This window comes from Somniosus microcephalus, chromosome 2, assembly GCF_052327205.1.
Source record: "Somniosus microcephalus isolate GS21.2 chromosome 2, FLI_Smic_1.0, whole genome shotgun sequence".
Classification (NCBI taxonomy): domain Eukaryota; kingdom Metazoa; phylum Chordata; class Chondrichthyes; order Squaliformes; family Somniosidae; genus Somniosus; species Somniosus microcephalus.
In genome coordinates, this window is record NC_140988.1 from 232,050,134 (window position 1) to 232,071,045 (window position 20,912).

Genomic DNA, 20,912 nt, shown 5'->3' on the forward strand with positions numbered 1-20,912 from the left:
CCTGACCTCCAGAATCCCTGATTTGCTACTGACCGGCCCCAAGCTTCCAGTTTCCCACGCCCAGACCATCACTTTCCTTTGCAATAACTGCAGCCTACACTTGCCTGCATGGGGCTCCTTCCACAGCACCGTCGGTATGGCAATGATATCTGAGGCCTAATATCCGGGGCTCCTCGGACCTTACCATTTGTGCGGACAATTAAGGTCCCTGCGCTGGGGAGTACCCAAAAATACCAAATTTTTTGCCAAATGTTTTCATGCACGGTCTATCCATGCTAAGGGGAAAATTCGCTTTGAGAATGAATTACCGTGGATGTCTTCCAGCCATTTCTCGTACTCATTTTCTTCAGCTTGTGAGGTGGTGAAGCACGCTTCGCCAAAGCATGGCTGATCTGTCCATATCTTTTCGATCCTCTCCCCTCTTATTATCTAGAGGAATTTTTATAATTGTGCAAAGCTTATCAGGAGAGTAGACAGCTTGTGAAACTACCATAAAAGTAAGGTTTTGAAAGATTCACGATTAGGATTTACACTAAGCATTCTGGAAGCAAGACCGCCTACATCCACCTCACTAATATTGCCTGCCTCTGCCCCTGTCTCAGCCCATCTGCTGCTAGAACTCTCGTCTATGCTTTTGTTACCTCAAGACTTGAATATTCCAATGCTCTCCTGACCGGCCTCTCCTTCCACCCTCCATAAACTTCAGCTCATCCAAAACTCTGCTGCCTGTATCCTAACGCCCATCACCTTTGTTCTCGCTGATCTACATTGGCTCCCGGTCCAGCAATGGCCCAATTAAAAATTCTCCTCCATGGCCTCGCCTCTCACTATCTCTGCAACCTCCTCCAGCCCAGCAACCTTCTGTGCATCTCTGATTTCCTGCGCCCCACCATTGGTGCCTGTGTCTTCAGCTCTCTAGGCCCTACGCTCTAAAATTTCCTCTCTGCCTCGCACACCCCCCCACCCTCCTTTAAGATGCAGCTTAAAACCTGCCTCTCCCTGTCCTAATAACTCCTTGTGTGCCAAATTTTGTCCGCTAACACTCCTGTGTAGCGCCTATGGATGTTTCACTACGTTAAACGCAGTATATAAATGCAAGTTGTTGTACTATAAGTGATCAGGGAACTATTTCAGAAAAGTGTAATTGACATATGGAATAAATTACCAGGGAATACTATTGAAGCAAGCATCATAAATGGGTTGGAGAAAATTGGATTATTTCTGGGGGGAAAGAGGGTAGAGGGATAAACCAAAAAGGGGCAGATATGTTGCGCCCAATGATCTTGTCCTGTGCATTAAAATTTGTTGTTTCCCATTTCCTATTTTGAATGAGAGTTCATTATTGCTAAATGTTCAGGTTACCAGACCTTTTATTAACTCTTACTGGATTGATTACATGAGCCTGAAATTTGTAGTTTGTAGTGGATACTTTCTTGTAATGCTTTTGGGGTTATTGTTCAGTTTATATAAAATTTTAATTTACTAATATGTTTCTGTTTACAAAATCAACCAGATTATGTTTGTTGCCACTAGCTTAATCTATAACCTGTTTCTCAGAAGGCTGTCTGGGTCCATCGAGGTTATTGGAGGCCAGTTAATTACCATTGCTCGTGTGGAGGGCCGGCGTCGGGACCGGGGTGGAGCAGACGAAAATGCCATCCAGGTTTGTTTACTACTTGTGTACAAATAATCCAACAATTAATCTGATGTTGTATGCAAGATACCATAAGTATTTTATGGATTTAGTGGCAGTTTCTATTTTTTTTTTAAAAAGGATTGTAGTTTTATAGTGCAGTGGGTAGAGGCAACTCAAATGATTTGCTGTGTAAGAATAAGTCTAGCCACTAGTATTTATAAAAAAAAAAAAAAAAAAATTAACCTGCGAACAGTTTCTAATAAACTTGAACTGTTTTTTTTCACTTGAGTATTTTTGTTGAAAGTGGTAGGTGCTGATGACATTAGTGTTCTAACTGGCAGGAAAGATTTGATGCTTGTTGAAAGTCTCGGGAGCTGAGTTTAATGTACACAGTTCTAGAAGTGTCCTGGTTGAAGTTCCATTCTTTTGCATAATTAGTCTATTAGCCTTGAGATTCCTGGGTTATGTCTTCAGCACTTAGCAGTTACACAACATTTTTAAAAAATCAACTGAAGTAGAGCAAGGAAGGAGTGGATGTTTGGTGCCGTTCATAATAATTGGGTTGAAATTTAAAAGTACGTTTTTTTTGTGAGGTTGGGGGGAGTGAAATGAAGAGTAAGAAAAGGAAGTGGGTTAGTGCATTTTGTAGTGATTTAATGCAGATTTCAGGCAGTTACTTATCATTAAGACTAACATTAAACTTCAAAATCATTGCAGCTGCCTTTCTAGCATAGTCAGAATTTTGCAGCACAGAAACAGGCTATTCAGCCCAGCAGGTCTATGTCAGTGTTTATGCTCCTTAGTAGCCTACTTCATCTAACTCTAACTAAGTTTAGACTTTATATGTTGATAAATAATGGTAAATGTAGTGTCATAGAGTCATAGAGTTTTACAGCACAGAAAGAGGCCCTTCGGCCCATCGTGTCTGCGCCGTCCATCCATCCCTGTCCAGTCTAATCCCATTTTCCAGCATTTGGTCCATAGCCTTGTATGCAATGGCATTTCAAGTGCTCATCCAAATGCTTCTTGAATGTTGTGAGGGTTCCTGCCTCTACCACCCTTTCAGGCATTGAGTTCCACATTCCAACCACCCTCTGGGTGAAAAAGTTCCTCCTCAGATCCCCTCTAAATCTCCTGCCCCTTACCCTGAATCTATGCCCCCTTGTTATTGACCCCCCTACTAAGGGGAAAAGTTCCTCTTTATCTACCCTATCTATGCCCCTCATCATTTTGTACACCTCAATCAGGTCCCCCCTCAGCCTTCTTTGCTCCAAGGAAAACAACCCCAGCCTGTCCAGCCTCTCTTCATAGCTGAGGCGCTCCATCCCAGGTAACATCCTGGTGAATCTTCTCTGCACCCTCTCCAAAGCAATCACATCCTTCCTATAGTGAGGCGACCAGAACTGCACACAGTACTCCAGCTGTGGCCTCACCAGCGTTTTGTACAGCTCCATCATAACCTCCCTGCTCTTATATTCTATGCCTCGGCTAATGAAGGCAAGTATCCCATATGCCTTTTTAACCACCTTATCGACCTGTTCCGCTGCCTTCAGGGATCTATGTACATGTACACCAAGGTCCCTCTGACCCTCTGTACTTCCTAGGGTCCTACCACTCATTGTGTATTCCCTTGCCTTATTTGTCCGTCCAAAATGCATCACCTCGCACTTTTCAGGGTTAAATTCCATTTGCCACTTTTCCCGCCCATCTGACCAACCCGTTTATATCTTCCTGTAGCCTGAGGCTTTCCTCCTCACAATTTACCACCCCACCAATTTTCGTGTCATCTGTGGTTTATAGAAATGTCTGAAATCTAAGAACTCTGATCCCTCAAGCTTGCTTCGCCATTCAATAAAATCTTAGCTGAACTTTGACATCAAGCAAGGATAGAGCGGGTGAATGGAACTGACTGGATTGCTCTAGAGAGAGCCAGCATGGACTTGATGGCCGAATGGCCTCCTTCTGTGCCATTATGACTCTATCAACTCCACTTGTCCGCCCTATCTCCATATCCCTCAACTCCCTTCATACCCAAAAATCTAGCGATTTTAGTATTGAATATACTGATCAACTACGAATCCACAGCCCATCAACTGCAAATCCACAGCCCTTTGGCGCAGAGAATTCCAAAGATTCACAACCCTCTGAGTGAAGAAATTCCTCCTCATCTCAGTCTTAAATTGTCGATCCCTTATCCTGAGACTATGCCCCCTAGTTCTAAACTCTCCAGCTAAGGGAAACAGTCTCTCAGCATCTACCTTGTTGAGCCTTTTATATGTTTCAATGAGATCACACCTCATTCTCCCAAACTCCGGAGAATATAGGCCCATTCTACTCAACCTCTCTGTGATTTGTGTACATGGTCACCCAAGTCCCTCTGAATATCAACATTTCACAGTCTCTCACCATTTGAAAAATACTCTGCTTTTCTATTTTTCCTACCAAAGTGGATAACTTCACACTTTCCGACATTATATTCCATCTGCCACCCTGTTGCCCAATTACTTAACCAGTCTGTATCCCTTTGTAGCCCCTTTGCGTCCTCCTCACAGCTTACTTTCCCACCTAACTTTTTACGTCAGCAAACTTGGATATATTACACTTGGTCCCCTCATCTAAGTCATTAATCTAGATTGTAAATAGCTGTGGCCCAAGCACTGATCCTGGCGGCACTCCACCAGTTACTTCCTGCCATTATTCCGACTCTTTGTTTTCTGTCCGTTAACCAATCCTCAATCCATGCTGATACATTACCCCCAATCCCAATCCTAATCTTGAGTGACAACCTCTTGTGTGGCACCTTATTGAATTTCTTCTGAAAATCCAAATATATGTCATCTACTAGTTTCTCCCTTATCTACCCTGCTAGTTACACCCTTAAAAAACTCTTAATACATTTGTCAAACACAATTTCCCTTTCATAAAACCGTGTTGACTCTGCCAAATCATATTGTGATTTTTTCCAAGTGTCATGTTACCATGTCCCAAATAATTGTTTCTAGCATTTCCCTCACTATTGATGTCAGGCTAACTGGCCCATAGTTCCCTGTTTTCTCTCTCCCTCTTTTCTTGGCAGCGGGGTTACATTTTCTACCATCCAATCTGCTGGGACTGTTCTAGAATCTAGAAGATCAATACCAATGCATCCATTAACTCTGCAGCCACCTCTTTTAAAACCCTAGGCCATCAGGTTCAGGGGATTTGTCGGCTTGTTGGTCCCATTAATTTCTCCAGTACTTCTTCATTACTAATATTAATTACATCCTCACTGTCGTTAGACCCTTGGTTCCCCACAATTTCTGTTATGTTCTTTGTGTCTTCTACTGTGAAGACAGGTACAAAATATTTGTTTAATGACCCTGCCATTTCCTTATTCCCCATTATAATTTCTCCTGTCTCTGCTTCTAAGGGACCCACATTTACTTTCGATAATATCTTCCTCTTTACATACTTGTAAAAACTCATTTTTTATATCTCTTGCTAGTTTATTCTCGTATTCCATTTTATCTCTCTTTATCAATTTCTTGGTCAGCCTTTGCTGATTTCCCTCTGAATCCTCAGGCTTACTACTCTTTTTGGCAACATTGTAAGTCTCTTTTAATCTAATACTATCCTTAACTTCTCTAGTTAGCCATGGTTCTACCACTTTTCCAGTGGCGCTTTTATCCCTCAAGGAAATGTATATTCATGGAGAATTATGAATTATTTATTTAAATGTTTGCCATTGCTTATCTGCCATCATCTCTTCAATCTAATTTCCCAAATACCTCCGTAATTGGCTTTGTTTGAATTTAAGAACCAAGTTTTGAACTTAACCACATCATTCTCAAACTTGATACGAAATTCTATCATATTATGATCACTCTTCCCCAGAGGATCCTTTTGCTATAAGATTACTAATTAACCCTGTCTCATTACTCAATACTAGATCTAAAATAGCTTGTTCCCGAGTTGGTTCCTCGACATTGTTGTAGAAAATGGTCTTAAATACATTCCATGAACTCGTCCTCCAAGCTGCTTTTGCCAATTTGATTTGCCCAGTCTATATGAAGATTCAAGTCCCCCATGATTATTGCATTACCCTTGTTACATGCTCCTCTAATTTTCTGATGTATACTCTGTCCAACACTATGATTACTGTTAGGGAGCCAATAAACTTACTCTTTCCCCCCCCCCCCCCCCCCCCCCCCCGAGTGTTTTTTGCCCTTTTTTTTCTTAGCTCACCCATACTGATTCTACTTCCTGATTTTCCAGGCTAAGATCCTTTCTCACTACTGCCCTTATCTCATTCTTTATTATCAGGGTTACCCCACCTCCTTTGCCTATCCTTTCTAAAATTGAAGTAGGCTGGAATATTTAGTTCCCAACCTTGGTCACCCTGCAACCACGTCTCAGTAATGGCTATTAGATCAAACCCATTTATCTCTGTGCCATTAATTCATCTATCTTGTTATGAATGCTTTGTGCATTCAGCTATAGCGCTTTTAATTTGAACTTTTTACTATTTTTCCCTGATGTGGCCTTAGTCACTAATGTCCCATTACCATTGTTAAACTCTCTGCCCCTTCCTGACACAATCTGCTTGATTTTACCCAAATCACTACTTCGCTCCACAGCCTTGACTTTTCTCTTCAGGCTTATAAATTTACCCTTACCTCAACTCTCCCTCCCCCTTATTAGTTTAAAGCCCTTGAAATCTAGACTATATACTGTCAGTAGTATTAAGATGATCTTTCTGTATCTAAATTGCATTGATAACTAGAGCACTGCACAAAGTTGCAACATCAACTTGTAAGGGCTTCAATTACATATTTTCTCATTTGTACTTCTAAAATAACAGATGGAGTCAAGATTGAGGCACGGTCCATAGGCACTTTCAATCTCATCCCTCTTACACCCTAACTCTCCCATAAAAGCTTTTAGAATAAACAAATGCATGTGAAGCTGGCTTTGCTAACTAACCAACTAGCTTAGTCAAATTCATAAGATCAAATATTTGACTTGATAATTTGCGTAGCTTCTTTCTAGCTTTACTCTAACCTTTCGAGTACATTTAATTCTGAATTTAATTCTGTTTTCTTTCGCCCAACAGGTTCTTGGAGACCACGCAGTAACAGAATTTAACAACAATAACACTGCAAAACGTCCTCCATTTATGCCTCCAGGGGCACCTCCGCCTCACCTGACTGGTCCGCCTCCTCCATTCCTGCCCCCACCTCCACCTGTCAATGCGGGACCTCCAATTCTTCATCCACCAGGTCAGAGTTCTGCACTTGGTTTCGGTATCGAAATGCACTATTTCAGTTTGGTGTTTGGTTTCAGTGTCCGCTTACACAAAGCTCATAAGTCTGAGAATGTTGGATCCTGATTCTGCTTGGAGTACTGCATACAGGGTTAGACCTCAGCTTTTAGTTAATTAAAGATAGTTTGAATTGTCATTGAACTCAGGCCGTGAGTTCATTTTATACTTGGAGGGGAAGGGGGAACAAAGTACTTTCAATGTAACCTGTTTGATCTCCCCCATGCCATTTGGTTAATAATATACTAAAGTAATTTTAGTTTCTACCAATTTAGCTAACTGGCACTAAGGCCAAAAATGCCAGGTCTTCATATTGGGAGGAAAAAATCTGACTGAATATCCTTGGCCCAGCTTCATGGAAACCTGATATTCCAAGCCATGCAGCTACAGGTAGTTAGCTAGTATTTGTGGTGAATTACTTAATTATCAATTCCACAGAATCGGGGCAGGGGGAGGCGATCAGGAGCCCTTTTTGTCTCAGTACCTTGTTTTTAAAAATAAACACTAGAATGTCATCCAGAACCAAAAGCAAATGAGTAAAAGAGATTTTAAGCCACTGTGGCATGTTTTCTAACTTGTAATACTTCTATGTTGAAAGTACTTTTGCACCCTCCTTTTGGTCATGGTCTCCTTCAAGAAAAAGCTCTTAATTGAAAATGCATGTTGATAGTGGCTATGCTCAGTCAGAACAAATGTACAGTGCTGTGCAGAATTCATGGATCCTGTGCAGATTTTTGTCAGTATTTTCAGCTGATTGTTTTTGTCTGGAATTTCCTGGGGAGCTTCAGCTGACAGAATCATAAGTTGTTTGTGATTCCGTGATTACTGTATGGACGGCTACTAATTATTAACCCAAGGCAAGAAATAGATTTCGTCTTTGCATAAATGCTCAAACTTGGAATGAAAGGATTGAAGAACACTTAAGATTTCTTTTTTCAACCAAAAAAATACACCTTATATTTATTTGTAAATCTTAGGAACCTGACGCTCTAAATTTGCATCTGCCGATAAGCTATGTGAATTTGGCTCATGCCTAGCTATATTTTAATTGTTATGTTTCCAGTGCTTAATCTTCAAAGCAGTTTCGGAAATAGAACTTAAAATCTGTAGGGCTCCATGAAAAAAGACTGCTGTTACCTATGAGTAGTATGCCTGTGCCAAAAACTTTAAATCTCTACAAATATAAAACATCCTTTGGCAGACTCTTTGAAATCTGTATTAAATACAGCACCACTTAATCAAACTTTATTTTATTGACTTTATAGTTTGTGATGTCCAAGTTTTAACAAGCTTTATTTTTTTTAATTAACCATTTTATGTACTTTTGCTTTTATATATAGACTATTTTACATTTTTTTAAGAAAAGAACTACATCTATTTCTATATTGGAGCATATATGTTGTATTATATTTACTGTTGTGTAAGTTATATATCTGTTGCTTTGTAAATAAAGAATCCCTCTACCCGAATTTTCAAAAAAAATTAGAGTGTGGACCCTCCATATTCCAGACTTAATGTCAGGAGTGGCGATTTCCGGAAGTACAGTGCAATGTATAGGTTTGAATGGCTGTGTTAGACCCAATTTGGGTTGCGACAATTCTATGGGGAATTGCTTGCAGACGGTTGTCTTTTATCACATTGGAGCTTATTGTAGTCCAGTTGAGGGTTACAGCTGCATAGCGCATCAGCACTGAACATCTTTGATATGATTAAGAATAGTGGGTGTTTTCAAAGGTTTCCATATAGTCTGTACACAATTAATAAACTCTATTCATAAAACTTAATGTAGTGCTGAACTTAATTATTATTTTGTCTCTGTGGAGTTTATGCTGGATAAATTTGGGTGCATAGTAGAGTAGCTTTTTAAACACGTACTATAGAAGAGTGTGTATTTATTTTGAATCTGCAGTCTTGCATAGAAGTGTTGGTCTATTTTTGAAGTACCCGGGGGAAGCCTGTCTTGCCTGAATTTTTATTTGGAGAGGGTGATCTTTCCCCATAGCTTAGTTATTTAGTTAGCATTGGTTTTAAGTGCATACTGAGTAGTTCAAGTAGAACAGAACATACTGGTCACTCATAAAATCAGTCATGTGGTGACTGTATCTTCAAATGTAGCTACTGGCCAATTTTGATCTTCTTTAAGATCTGACTTTGTTTCACTTATTTGCACAGAAATAAAGCTGGAGCCTGCACGAAATAAAGCATGACCAGAAAGAAAAAATTATATTCTGTGAGCACGAAGTTAACCCCCTTAATACCTCAAACTCGGCCATTAAATATTACATACTGTGACACGTGTACAGTTATTTATATTGCACCACAATTTTAAGTGAAAGTTATTTTTTGTCCTCCTAAAAATTGGTTAAATCAAGAATACACTAATTTGTAAACTATTAATTTATAAAGTGGAGAAAAGGTCAAGTAAATAGTTTCGTGAGTCTACCCTTTTAACAAAAGCTTTTGTACCTGCTGTTACAGTATGGAAGATGCACATCTGGCACCCTGTTAAAGAAATAATAAATTGTTCACAGATGGCTTTCCTCTGATGTTGAACATTTGAAACTAATTGCAACTTCATGTTTCAAACAGTCTTTTTAGTTCCATTGATCCATAAGGGTTAAGTTATCAACAGTGACACAAGCTGCTTTGGAAAAAGATGTAGAATTATACAGTTTGGGTTGCATGTTTGTTTTTATTTCTTAAGAATTTTGTTGTGAATTATGCTGATAAGAGTTTCAGAATAACTGTAGCCAGTCCATGTATTGTGTAGTTAAAGTAATACAATCTCTCAACTGTTCCAAATGTGTTGCACAATTTACATCTAATTGATATTCAGAAGGTTAATTCTAGTTAGTACTTTTACCCTGAACAAATAGAAGCTCCATGGGTGCTTCTCCCCTTTTGCCCCCTCCATTCTTTTACTCTTCTGAAGGATCTGAGATATGCTGGGACAAGGTTCCATGGGCACAGGCCAGCATCCGCCATCTTGTCTGAGTGACCATTCATGTAAGCAAAGCTAGTTGGTGGCAGCTGGTTATTTTACCATGGGAACGGAAATCACAGGAGCCCGACATTGTTGCTCTGCCCATGGATATGCAGGATGATAACCAGACATGCAAACACCTGTGTCTTATTTCTCTCCATCCCCCACATCAAGTCAGATAAACTTAAATATGCTTGGTTTGGTACACATCAGAATCAGAAAACATTTGCTATTTAATATTGCTTTAGCTTTCTTTTCGCAAATACGCTATATATTGAAGGCCCAAATTGTATGCGTCTTTCTGCTTTTTTGTGCCCTTTAAAAGTAAATAATGTTAACATTGGATCTTTTCATAGTGTGATTCCAAACAATCAGCATTGAGCATTCCTAAGTCAAGTATAGCACAGGTTAGAAACCGAGCAAAGCTTCATCGACACTGCTCTAACAATGTGTCTTGAATTTGACCTTGGAAGAGTGCTTGCTACTGCCCCAGTATTACATTTCCATTTACTGCTCTAGCCACCTCTGTCTGAGTTACTTTGCTAATGTATGCCAAGTTGGATGTGTTTTGGTTTTCATGCCCATTGAAATTTCTTTGAGGGGCACTTTGGTTTCATCAGTTCATGCTGGATTTGAATTCAGGCCCCAGGGTGCAAGAACAAAGTACTAACCCATTTAGACACCCAGCACCTATCTTTTACATTTATGTATACGGAAAAAAGAAAATACTGATGTACTACATATATGGTGTTAGTGACTTAAATCTCTTCTTCTTAGGAATGCCTTTAACTACACCACCACCAGGTATGGTTGCATATTTCTACCTAAACTGTTGTCATAATACTGTAATATGTATTTATTTGTATTTATTGCATTCTGTTGGTGTAGATATTTTATTCAGTCCATTGCCTTTTAGTTTAGTACAAACCTTGTGCATGTTGATATGTGACAAATGACTCTCTAATTTTCAAGTAAGAGCTATAAATGTGAAAAATAGAGCCTATGGAAAAATCTACAGTTCAAGTAAAACATAATTTTTTTCCCAAGGGTAATATTAAAATATTGCTACATTGCAAATTTAGTGGATTTTTTTTCCTTTAAGTAGGCACATGGTACATTTATGGAGTTGGTGCCATAGCTTCCTAGTAATTTAGGATCTTTTGTTAATATGCTTAGAGTTAAATGCTTTTTTTTTAAAGTTACTTTAATGTTTTTTTCAGGTTTCCTGCCTCCACCTGGAGCTCCACCACCTTCACTTGTGCCATTGGAAAGGTAAATAGAAACTTTTTACAGATTTTTGAAAATTCAATTTAATCCAAATGCAAGCAGGTACCATTTAGTTGCATATATAATCTACTTCAATTGGATATATACTCCCATTTTATTTCCAGTTTTTTCCCCCTTCTCCCTTTTCATATTCCTGTTTCTTCTAACCCTTTAACTAAAGGCAGCTCGAATGTGTCTACGGCTTTTGATTCTGCTTTATGTTCAAGGAATAGATGGATAACTTAATAGAATCACAGAAATTACAGCACCGAAGGAGACTATTTATTTGGCCGCCATGTCTGTGCTGGCTCTTCAACTATCTAAACCTGTATTTTTGCCCTTTCCCCATATTCTTTTTATGTTTTCCTTTTCAGATACTTAGCCATTTTTATAAATGATGTTTACTTGTAATAAAGCTTTCCATGTTCTATTAACTTTCTGAATGGAAACATTTTTTTCTAACTTCCTCCTTTGTTCCTGTAGTGATGATCGTGAGTCAATGCCCCTTGTTACCAATTTGGCAGCAATTGGAAACTATTTTTCCCTGTTTACCATCTCAAAACCTGCATAATTTTGAAAATCTCTAGTTGCCCCCTTAACCTCTGTTTCAGTGGAAAAAGCCCCCCTTTTTTTCAAGGCTATAACCTCTAATTTTTAGTATCCTATAACCTCTCATTTCTACTATTATTCTAGTGAATCTTTTTCTCTGTACCCTTTCCGTGGCTCCACTATCCTTCTTATAATGGGATGCCCAGAAATACACAGTATTCTTTACTATGCCCTAACTAATGTCTTCGACAAATTTAACATTTCTTGCTTTTATGCTCATTGCCCTAAAGTTCATCTAACATGTATCTGCCTAATCTACCAACCTGTCTGTGCCCTCCTGAAGTTGCTTACAGCCCTCTTCATAGTTTGTATCATCTACAAATATATATGAGGCAGAAACTAAATACTGACCCCTGGGATTCACCACTGTTTATACCCTTCCAGTCTAAAAAACATCCATTGACCACTACTTGTTATCTGTCCTGTTATCTGGGCCTATTAAGGACCCAAAGAGAAATCTTCATATAGAGGCAGAAGACATGGCTAATGTATTAGATGAGTACTTTGCATCTGTCTTCACAAAGGAAGCGGATGATATAAAGGTTACACTAAAAGAGGAGAGGCAAGTTATGGACAGGATAGAATTAGATGGAGAAGACGTACAAAAAAGATTAGCATTACTGAAAGCTGGTTAGTCACCTGGTCCAGATGGAATGCATCCGAGGATGCTGAAAGAAGCAAAGGTAGAAATAGCAGAGGCATTGGTCACAATCTTTCAATCCTCATTGGATACAGGAGTAGTGCCAGAGGACTGGACGGTTGCTAATGTTACACCACTATTCAAGAAAGGGGAGAGGGATAAACCAGGAAACTACAGGCCAGTCAGCCTAACATCATTGGTGGGGAAGTTATTGGAAACCATTATCGGGGACAAAATAAACTTCTATTTGGAAAGGCATAGGTTAATCAAGGAGAGCCAGCATGGATTTGTTAAAGGCAAATCGTGTGTTACTAACTTGATTGAATTCTTTGAGGTCATGGAAAAGGTCGATCAAGGTAGTGCAGGAGATGTAAATATGGACTTTCGGAAGGCATTCGACAAAGTGTTACACAGGAGGCTTATTAAGAAGATTGAAGCCCATTAAGAAGATGGAAGCCCATGGAATTAAGGGGAAAGTGGTGGTATGGATACAAAATTGGCTCAGTGACGGGAAGCAAAGGGTGGTGGTGGATGGATGTTTTTCAGTCTGGGAGATGGTTTGCAGTGGTGTTCCCCAAGGGTCAGTTTTGGGTCCATCACTGCAATTTTTATAAACGACCTAGACTCGGGTGTAGGGAGCAACATTATAAAGTTTGCAGATGATCCAAAACTTGGCCAAGCAGTAGATAGTGCTGAGGATAGTTATGGGCTTCAGGATGACATAGACAGGATGGTGAAATGAGCAGAAGCGTGGCACATGGTGTTCAATGTGGAGAACTGTGAAGTGATGCACTTTGAGAGGGTTAATATGGAAAGACAGTATCCTATAAATGGCACAATTTTGAGAAGTTTAGATGAGCAGAGAGACCTTGGTGTCCATATACACAAATCCTTAAAGATGGCATGGCTGGTTGATAAGATGGTTAAAAGCCCTTTTGGGTTACTTGGGTTTATAAACCGAGGAATAGAATATAAAAGCAAAGCGATCTTGTTACAACTTTATAAATCACTCGTTAGGCCTCAGCTGGAGTATTGCGGACAGTTCTGGGCACCGCATTTCAGGAAAGATGCAAAGGCTTTAGAAAGGGTACAGAGGAGGTTTACCAGGATGTTACCGGGGATGAGGGACTTCAGTTATGAGGAGAGGTTGGAAAAGTTAGGACTGTTCTCCTTGGAACAGAGAAGGTTAAGAGGTGACCTAATAGAGGTTTTCAAGATGATGAAAGGTTTTGATAGAGTAAATAGAGAAAAAGTATTCCCTCTGACAAGTGGATCAATAACTAGAGGTCATAGATTCTAACTTATTGGCAAAAGAGCTAGAGGGGAGGTGAGGAGAAACTTTTTCACTCTGAGCGTTGTCGGGGTCTGGAACGCTGTAACTGAAATGTGGTGGAAGCTGATTCCATAAATTATTTTAAAAGGGAGTTGGACAGGTTGCATAGGAATGCATATTCCTAAGCAAATAGGTGTTTCATAATCTGCTGATGCTGTAGCACTGTTGGAAATAATTTCAACTACGGTGCAAAAGCACATTTGTGAGGAAAGTAAAATATGTCGAACTTCAAGACAACTTGAAGTTCTGTGATTACCCATGAACCAAACTCATCTATGTATAGTTTTGTATATCATTTTCTGCTAATCCCAGCTCCATTTCATACTACGGGAAACTCTCTTTTTTTATCCGGCACTGACGTGGTGCCGGTTTATCAAAAAGTCCGGATTACAGAGAGGTATAGTGAAAGGTACGAGAGCCCCATACACGGCCACAGATCCAGGATTCCCTGTTGCATAGCAACAGGTGCAGGAACCCAGGCCACAAGATCCAGGCATCCCTGTTGCATAGCAACAGGTGCAGGAACCCCGGTTACACGGCCACAGATCCAGGAAGGCCACTAATATGAAGTAAAACGTACCTGAACCTACTCCTGAATTTTGCTAGTTAACAGAGATTTCCGGTTATTTAAGTGCCAGTAAATCAAGAGTTTCCTGTAATTTCTAAACAACTATAGGGCCATACCTGTTACTTTCTGGCACTTTGTCTTGAGGGAGCGTGTAATGGTTTGTTACAGATTTACTTCACCATGTCAATTTTTGGGCTTCTCGTGCTGGATGGCAGTTGAAATGTTCAAGTGCTAAATGAGTGTTCTGTGGAAATGAGTTGCTTTCTCCCTACAATTGAAATGAGTGAGTGATTGTCACTGGGAGACCGGGCTATCCCACTTTCATCAGTTATGTGAAACTAGTTTATCGTCATTATTGGGAATTGGTTACTTTTGCAGCCAGTGAGTCTGGTATCGCCTCACTTCCTAGTAATGTTCCTGATTTCTTACAGCAGCATTGTTTTACATGGAACTGTGAGCAGTTGGGATGGTTACATTTTGGCATCCTGTGTTGTCGTCAAGCACAGTGCTATCGAGTACAGCACAGATTAGAACCTATCGAGTATACCCTAATGAAGTATGTTGCCCCACATTTTCATAAAAACACACAGTACAGTCATAGAGTTTTCCAGCACAGAAAGAGGCCCATCGTGTCCACGCCGGCTGTCAAGCCCTGTCTATTCTAATCCCATTTTCCAGCACTTAGTCCGTAGCCTTGTATGCTATGGCGTTTCAAGTGCTCATCCAAATGCTTCTTGAATGTTGTGAGGGTTCCTGCCTCTACCACCCTTTCAGGCAGTGAGTTCCAGTTTCCAACCACCCTCTGGGTGCAAAAGTTTTTCCTCAAATCCTCTCTAAACCTCCTGCCCCTTACCTTGAAACTATGCCCCCTGGTTATTGACCCCTTTACTAGGGGGAAAAGTTCCTTTCTATCTACCCTATCTGTGCCCCTCATAATTTTGTACACCTCAATCAGGTCCCCCCTCAGCCTTCTCTGCTCTAAGGAAAACAACCCCAGCCTGTCCAGTCTCTCTTCATAGCTGAAGCGCTCCAGCCCAGGTAACATCCTGGTGAATCTCCTCTGCACCCTCTCCAATGCAATTACATCTTTCATATAGTACCTGTATGAAATTTTTATGACTGACTTACAGTTTGTATTAAATGATGGGTTGTTTTGTGATATGGACCTACCTCCACAAGCGACTAGATTGAGACTGCCCAACTAATTTCAGATAGCAGCTTGCATCTGGCAGAGAGAGAACACTTGCATTCCATCAGTTTGAACTAGGCAGAAATCCACAACCTAATGGTGAAAGGACAGTTAGTTTGCCGATCCTTTTATCCTGTTGTAAAGCCTGTAAGAAGGCCTCCGTTGCACTGAAACTGCCTTGGTCCCGTTGAGACTCTCCCTACTGTAGTGCAACAGCAACCTCTCCGACATGCTCACTGAATGTGATTTTCAAGGCATGGCATGGCAAGGGCGCCATTGAATTCGGCAATTTGTGCCTCAAGGACAACAAGTTCAATATCACACAACGGCACGACATCTGTTATTTTCCGATCTTCGATCCAACACTACCCCCAGGACACTCTTGTGCTGTCCAAAACCCAGTACAATTAGCAGATTAATGCTGTCCTTCACTGTGCAGATCTCTCCCATGGTCACATTTCTTACATAGAATGTACAGCTCAGAAACAGGCCATTCGGCCCAACTAGTCCATGCTGGCATTTATGCGGTACACGTGCCTCCTCCCACCCCTCTTCATCTAACCTTAGCAGCATAACCTTCTATTCCTTTCCCCTTCATGTGTTTATCCCGCTTCCCCTTAAATGTATCTATGCTATTTGCCTCAATTACTCCTTGTGGTAATGATTATTAGCTACTGAGTCCAATTCCTTTTCAAATATTTATCCACTTCTCTCTCAAAAATTTTTTATGGATTTTACATCCTCTGCTGTTTCTGGTAGGGCATTTCATGTCCTAAATCTTCTGCGCACAAAAATAAAAATTTTCTCCGAACCTCTCCCTTCATTCTTTTCATGTTACATATATGCCTGCTAGTTACCAACTCTGGAGTGAGCCTTAGCTCCGTGCTAACATTCCCGCCTCTGAGTCCAATGGGTATGGGTTTGAGCCCCACTCTAGACAGCCCCGGCCAGCGGATATAAGAGTTCCTGTCTCTGAATACTGGGTTGACATCCAGCGGGTTACTCTCATCAGATGGGGGTAGAGTGGTGACACCCCCACCCCCCCACCCCCATCCCATCTAGCTCACAATGCCAGGCTAACAACCTGATCATACAAAAAGGGTCCTTCGTTAACAGAAACAACCCAGAGCATGATCTGTTGACTGTAAAAGCTGTGGAAGAACTGGGTTGCCTCATGTGCTGTTAGGCATGGAAGAGATATCGACACAACCAGTGGAACCAGTTTTTAAATTTTAATAGTGGACAGAGGAACACCATACAAACGTGTTAATCGTTCGCTATTATCGATAACAAATTGTTAGCCTTGGATGCAAAAGATTATCTTAAATACCTGCTTATAGATGCTTAGCTGCAGCGAAGCCTTTATTTTTCAGTGGAAACTGAAATGAAAACTTCACTCAGTGCTTGCAGCAGTTCATTCATGTGCCACCCACATATGTTGGCTACTGCTGCAGTGTAGAATCTGGTAAATGTGAATCTGATTTAACAGTATATTTATAGAACAATGGCTTAATAGCCCACCTGTTTATAACTTGAATTTTTTGGATGAATTTACCTACATTAATGTGCTACCGGAAGGATATATGGAAGTATTCAATCAACAGTCGGCTTATTGCCAACTCGTTGGGCAGTGAGGAAGGTAACCTGCCAATTCTTCAATGCGTGGGTTTCTAAATACAACCTGCACCTTGAGTTCTAAATTAAAGCCAGTCACATCAAACGGTCCAGGAAAATTGTGTTCTAGTTCTGAGGATTCTTTGATGCACGTAATACACTTAAAAGCTATTTTTAATATTTGGTGTTTGTTGCCCCATAAATATGGATTTTTTTTTTAAGCTTATGAGTCCACTTTTTAATTGCATTTATTTCTAATGAGATGTTCAAAAAATTTCCCATCTTTTTTCTTTTAAGGAATCTTTTTTTAAACCTTTGTCTTCCTACGTTACAATAGTAACTATCACTTCAAAAGTACTTGATTGGCTGTGAAGTGCTTTGGGACGTACTGAGGACGTGAAAGACGCTATATCAATGCAAGTTTGTTCCTTTCTTAAGAACTGATGATGGAGATTGAAATTCCAGTTGACAAATTAATGAGCTTATAGGGTAGAATCTTACTGGCTCCACCAATTGTTGAGTTTATCCAATCATTATCTGAGTCCTACGGAACAGGAACACCCCAGATTTGGTCCTTGGTCTTTGCTGAATTAGCTGATCTCAGCTGAGATATCAGTATGGGCGCTATAATTTGGCCTCAGCCCCCTGAGTTAGGGAGGGGAATGCAGTCCAGAGTTCCCAGTCCTGACTGTAATCTAGGATACTTTCTGGGAGTGCATGCGTGTGGATGTCAAAGGAGTAGTTGGTTGATGTATCAGAGGGTGACTAGCAGCTGTTGAAATACAGCACACTCCCTTCAGGAAGAGAAAGCAGAAAATTTGGCATTTTTTCCTTCAAAAATCAAGACAATCTTGCTACAGTCTTAAAATGATTTGATTGTTTTAAAACTCTTTTCCCCCAAACAGGTGTCAAATTACCTACTTAATTATTACTATTTGGTACTGGTTTTACACATTACAGTTCACTCATTTATTTTCACATCCTACTTTGCAGTGATAACTGGCTTTGCATAATCTGACGTGGTACATTGGTATCCTGTTGTATACAAACAAATTGCATGTGGCTGCACTAGTTATGGAAATGGTCCACATATTTGGATTATAGTTGGGAATTTGTTTGAATTAGGATTACAGTGCATTTACAGCACAGAAACAGGCCATTCGGCCCAACCGGTCCATGCCAGTGTTCATGCTCCACACGAGAATCCTCCCACCCTTCTTCATCTAATCCCATCAGCATACCCTTGTATTCCTTTCCCCCTCATGTTTATCTAGCTTCCACTTAAATGCATCTATGCTAGTCGCCTCAGTTACACCTTGTGGTAGCGAGTCCCACATTGGATTGGAGGGTAGCTAATGTTACCCCACTATTCAGAAAGGGTGGTAGAGAGAAAATGAGGAATTACAGACCGGTAAGTCTGACATCGGTAGTGGGGAAAATGCTAGAGTCCATTATAAAAGATGTAATAGCAGAGCACTTGGAAAACAGTGACAGGATCGGACAAAGTCAACATGGATTTACAAAGGTAAATCGTGCTTGACTAATCTACTGGAATTTTTTGAGGATGTAACTGGTAGAATAGATAAGGGAGAACCAGTGGATGTGGTGTATTTGGACTTTCAGAAAGCTTTCGATAAGGTCCCGCATAAGAGACTAGCGTGCAAAGTTAAAGCACATGGGATTGGGGGCAAGGTACTGACTTGGATAGAGAACTGGTTGGCAGACAGGAAGCAGAGAGTTGGAATAAACGGCTCTTTTTCCGAGTGGTAGGTAGTGACTAGTGGGGTACCGCAGGGATCGGCCCTAGGACCCCAGCTATTCACAATATATATTAATGATCTAGACGAGGGAACTAGATGTAATATCTCCAAGTTTGCAGACGACACAAAGCTGGGAGGCGTGTGTGCTGTGAGGAGGATGCCGAGAAACTCCAGTATGATTTGGGCAGGTTGGGTGATTGGGCAGAAGCATGGTAGATGCAATATAACGTGGATAAATGTGAGGTTATCCACTTTGGTGGCAAAAACAGGAAGGCAGATTATTATCTGAACGGCAATAGATTGGGAGAAGGGGAAGTGCAACGAGACCTGGGTGTCCTTGTGCACCAGTCGCTGAAGGTAAGCATGCAGGCGCAGCAGGCGGTTAAGAAGGCAAATGGTATGTTGGCCTTCGTAGCGAGAGGGTTCGATTACAGGAACAAGGATGTCTTGCTGCAGTTGTACAGGGCCTTGGTGAGACTACACCTTGAGTATTGTGTGCAGTTTTAGTCGCCTTATCTGAGGAAGGATGTTCTTGCCATGGGGGGGGTGCAGCGAAGATTCACCAGACTGATACCTGGGGTGGCAGGAATGACGTATGAGGAGAGATTGGGTCGATTGGGCTTATACTCGCTGGAGTTTAGAAGAATGAGAGGGGATCTCATTGAAACTTATAAAATTCTAACAGGACTAGACAGACTAGATGCAGGAAGGATGTTCCCGATGGCTGGGGAGTCCAGAACCAGGGGTCACAGTCTAAGGATAAGGGGTAAGCCATTTAAGACAGAGATGAGGAGGAATTTCTTCACCCAGAGAGTGGTGAACCTGTGGAATTCTCTAACACAGAAGGCAGTGGAGGCCAATTCATTAAATACATTCAAGAAGGAGTTAGATATATTTCTTAAGGCTGAAGGGATCAAGGAATATGGGGAGAAGGCAGGGACAGGGTACAGAATTTGGATGATCAGCCGTGATCTCATTGAATGGTGGAGCAGGCTCGAGTGGCCGAATGGCCTACTGCTCCTATCTTCTATGTTTCTAACCACTCTCTGGGTAAAGATGTTTCTTCTGATTATCCAATTCACTGTATTATCCAATTGTTTTTTAATTGATTCCAGGGTTTTTGCCTCCATCACTCAATCTGGACGTTTATTCTTTGTGTGAAGAATTTCCTGATATAATTTCTACAATTACCTTTTACTAGTTTGAATCCAAGTCCCCTAATTCTACTTCCACAGTTTAATTTTAATGATATTGCTGGTTAACTTTTTCTATACACTTGATATTATACACCTCTAAGCTCACTTTTCAGATGCCTCCTTTTTAGCTGAACCCCACATTCCTCCAGTCTTTATTCATAACTCGGATTCCTGACATTGGGGATCAGTTTTGTGACTCTTTCCTGAACTGCCTCCTGTGCTTGAATATAGAATCATACAGCACAGAAGAATGGCCATTGTGCCTGTACTGGCTTTCTAAAATAGCTATGCAATTTATCCCACTCCCCTGCTCTTTCCCCATAGCCCTGCAATTTTTTTCTTTTTATAATATTTATCCAATTCCCTTTTGAAAGTTACTATTGAATCTGCTCCCACCACCCTTTCAAACAGTGCATGCCAGATCATCATAACTCGCTGCATTAAAAAAAATTCTCATCTCCCCTCTGGTTCTTTTGCCAATTATCTTAAATCACTGTCTTCTGGTTACCGACTCTCCTGCCAATGGAAATAATTTCTCCTTATTTACTCTTATTCCTCAAAATTTTGAACATCTCTTAAATCTCCCCTTAACCTCTGCTCAAAGGAGAACAATCCCAGCTGTCTTCGTGGCCAATTTCATATCCATGCTGCAACTGCCCTTTAATCCTATGGGCTTCATTTTTGCTAAGGAGTCTGTTAGGTGACACTTTATCAAACACCACTCTCTGATTTTTTTGACAAGCAGTGCTGGTTGCAGTATTGAAGGTGCAGTCTGACGGTAGGCATGTTCTCATTGATGGATAATTTAGATAGTCATAA

The 20,912-nt window shown here is 40.7% G+C and overlaps 1 protein-coding gene across 1 annotated transcript in view; it reads left to right on the plus strand.

The window, feature by feature from the left end:
• The first annotated feature begins 1,501 nt into the window (after positions 1-1,501).
• fip1l1a (FIP1 like 1a (S. cerevisiae)) overlaps positions 1,502-20,912 on the plus strand; it is a 41,640-nt gene continuing 22,229 nt past the window's right edge. The window contains exons 1-4 of the mRNA XM_085969967.1: positions 1,502-1,663; positions 6,729-6,894; positions 10,696-10,722; positions 11,139-11,190. Of these exons, the coding sequence (XP_085826093.1) occupies positions 1,517-1,663; positions 6,729-6,894; positions 10,696-10,722; positions 11,139-11,190 (392 nt within the window). The 5' untranslated portion in view covers positions 1,502-1,516. The remainder of the gene's footprint in view (positions 1,664-6,728; positions 6,895-10,695; positions 10,723-11,138; positions 11,191-20,912) is intronic.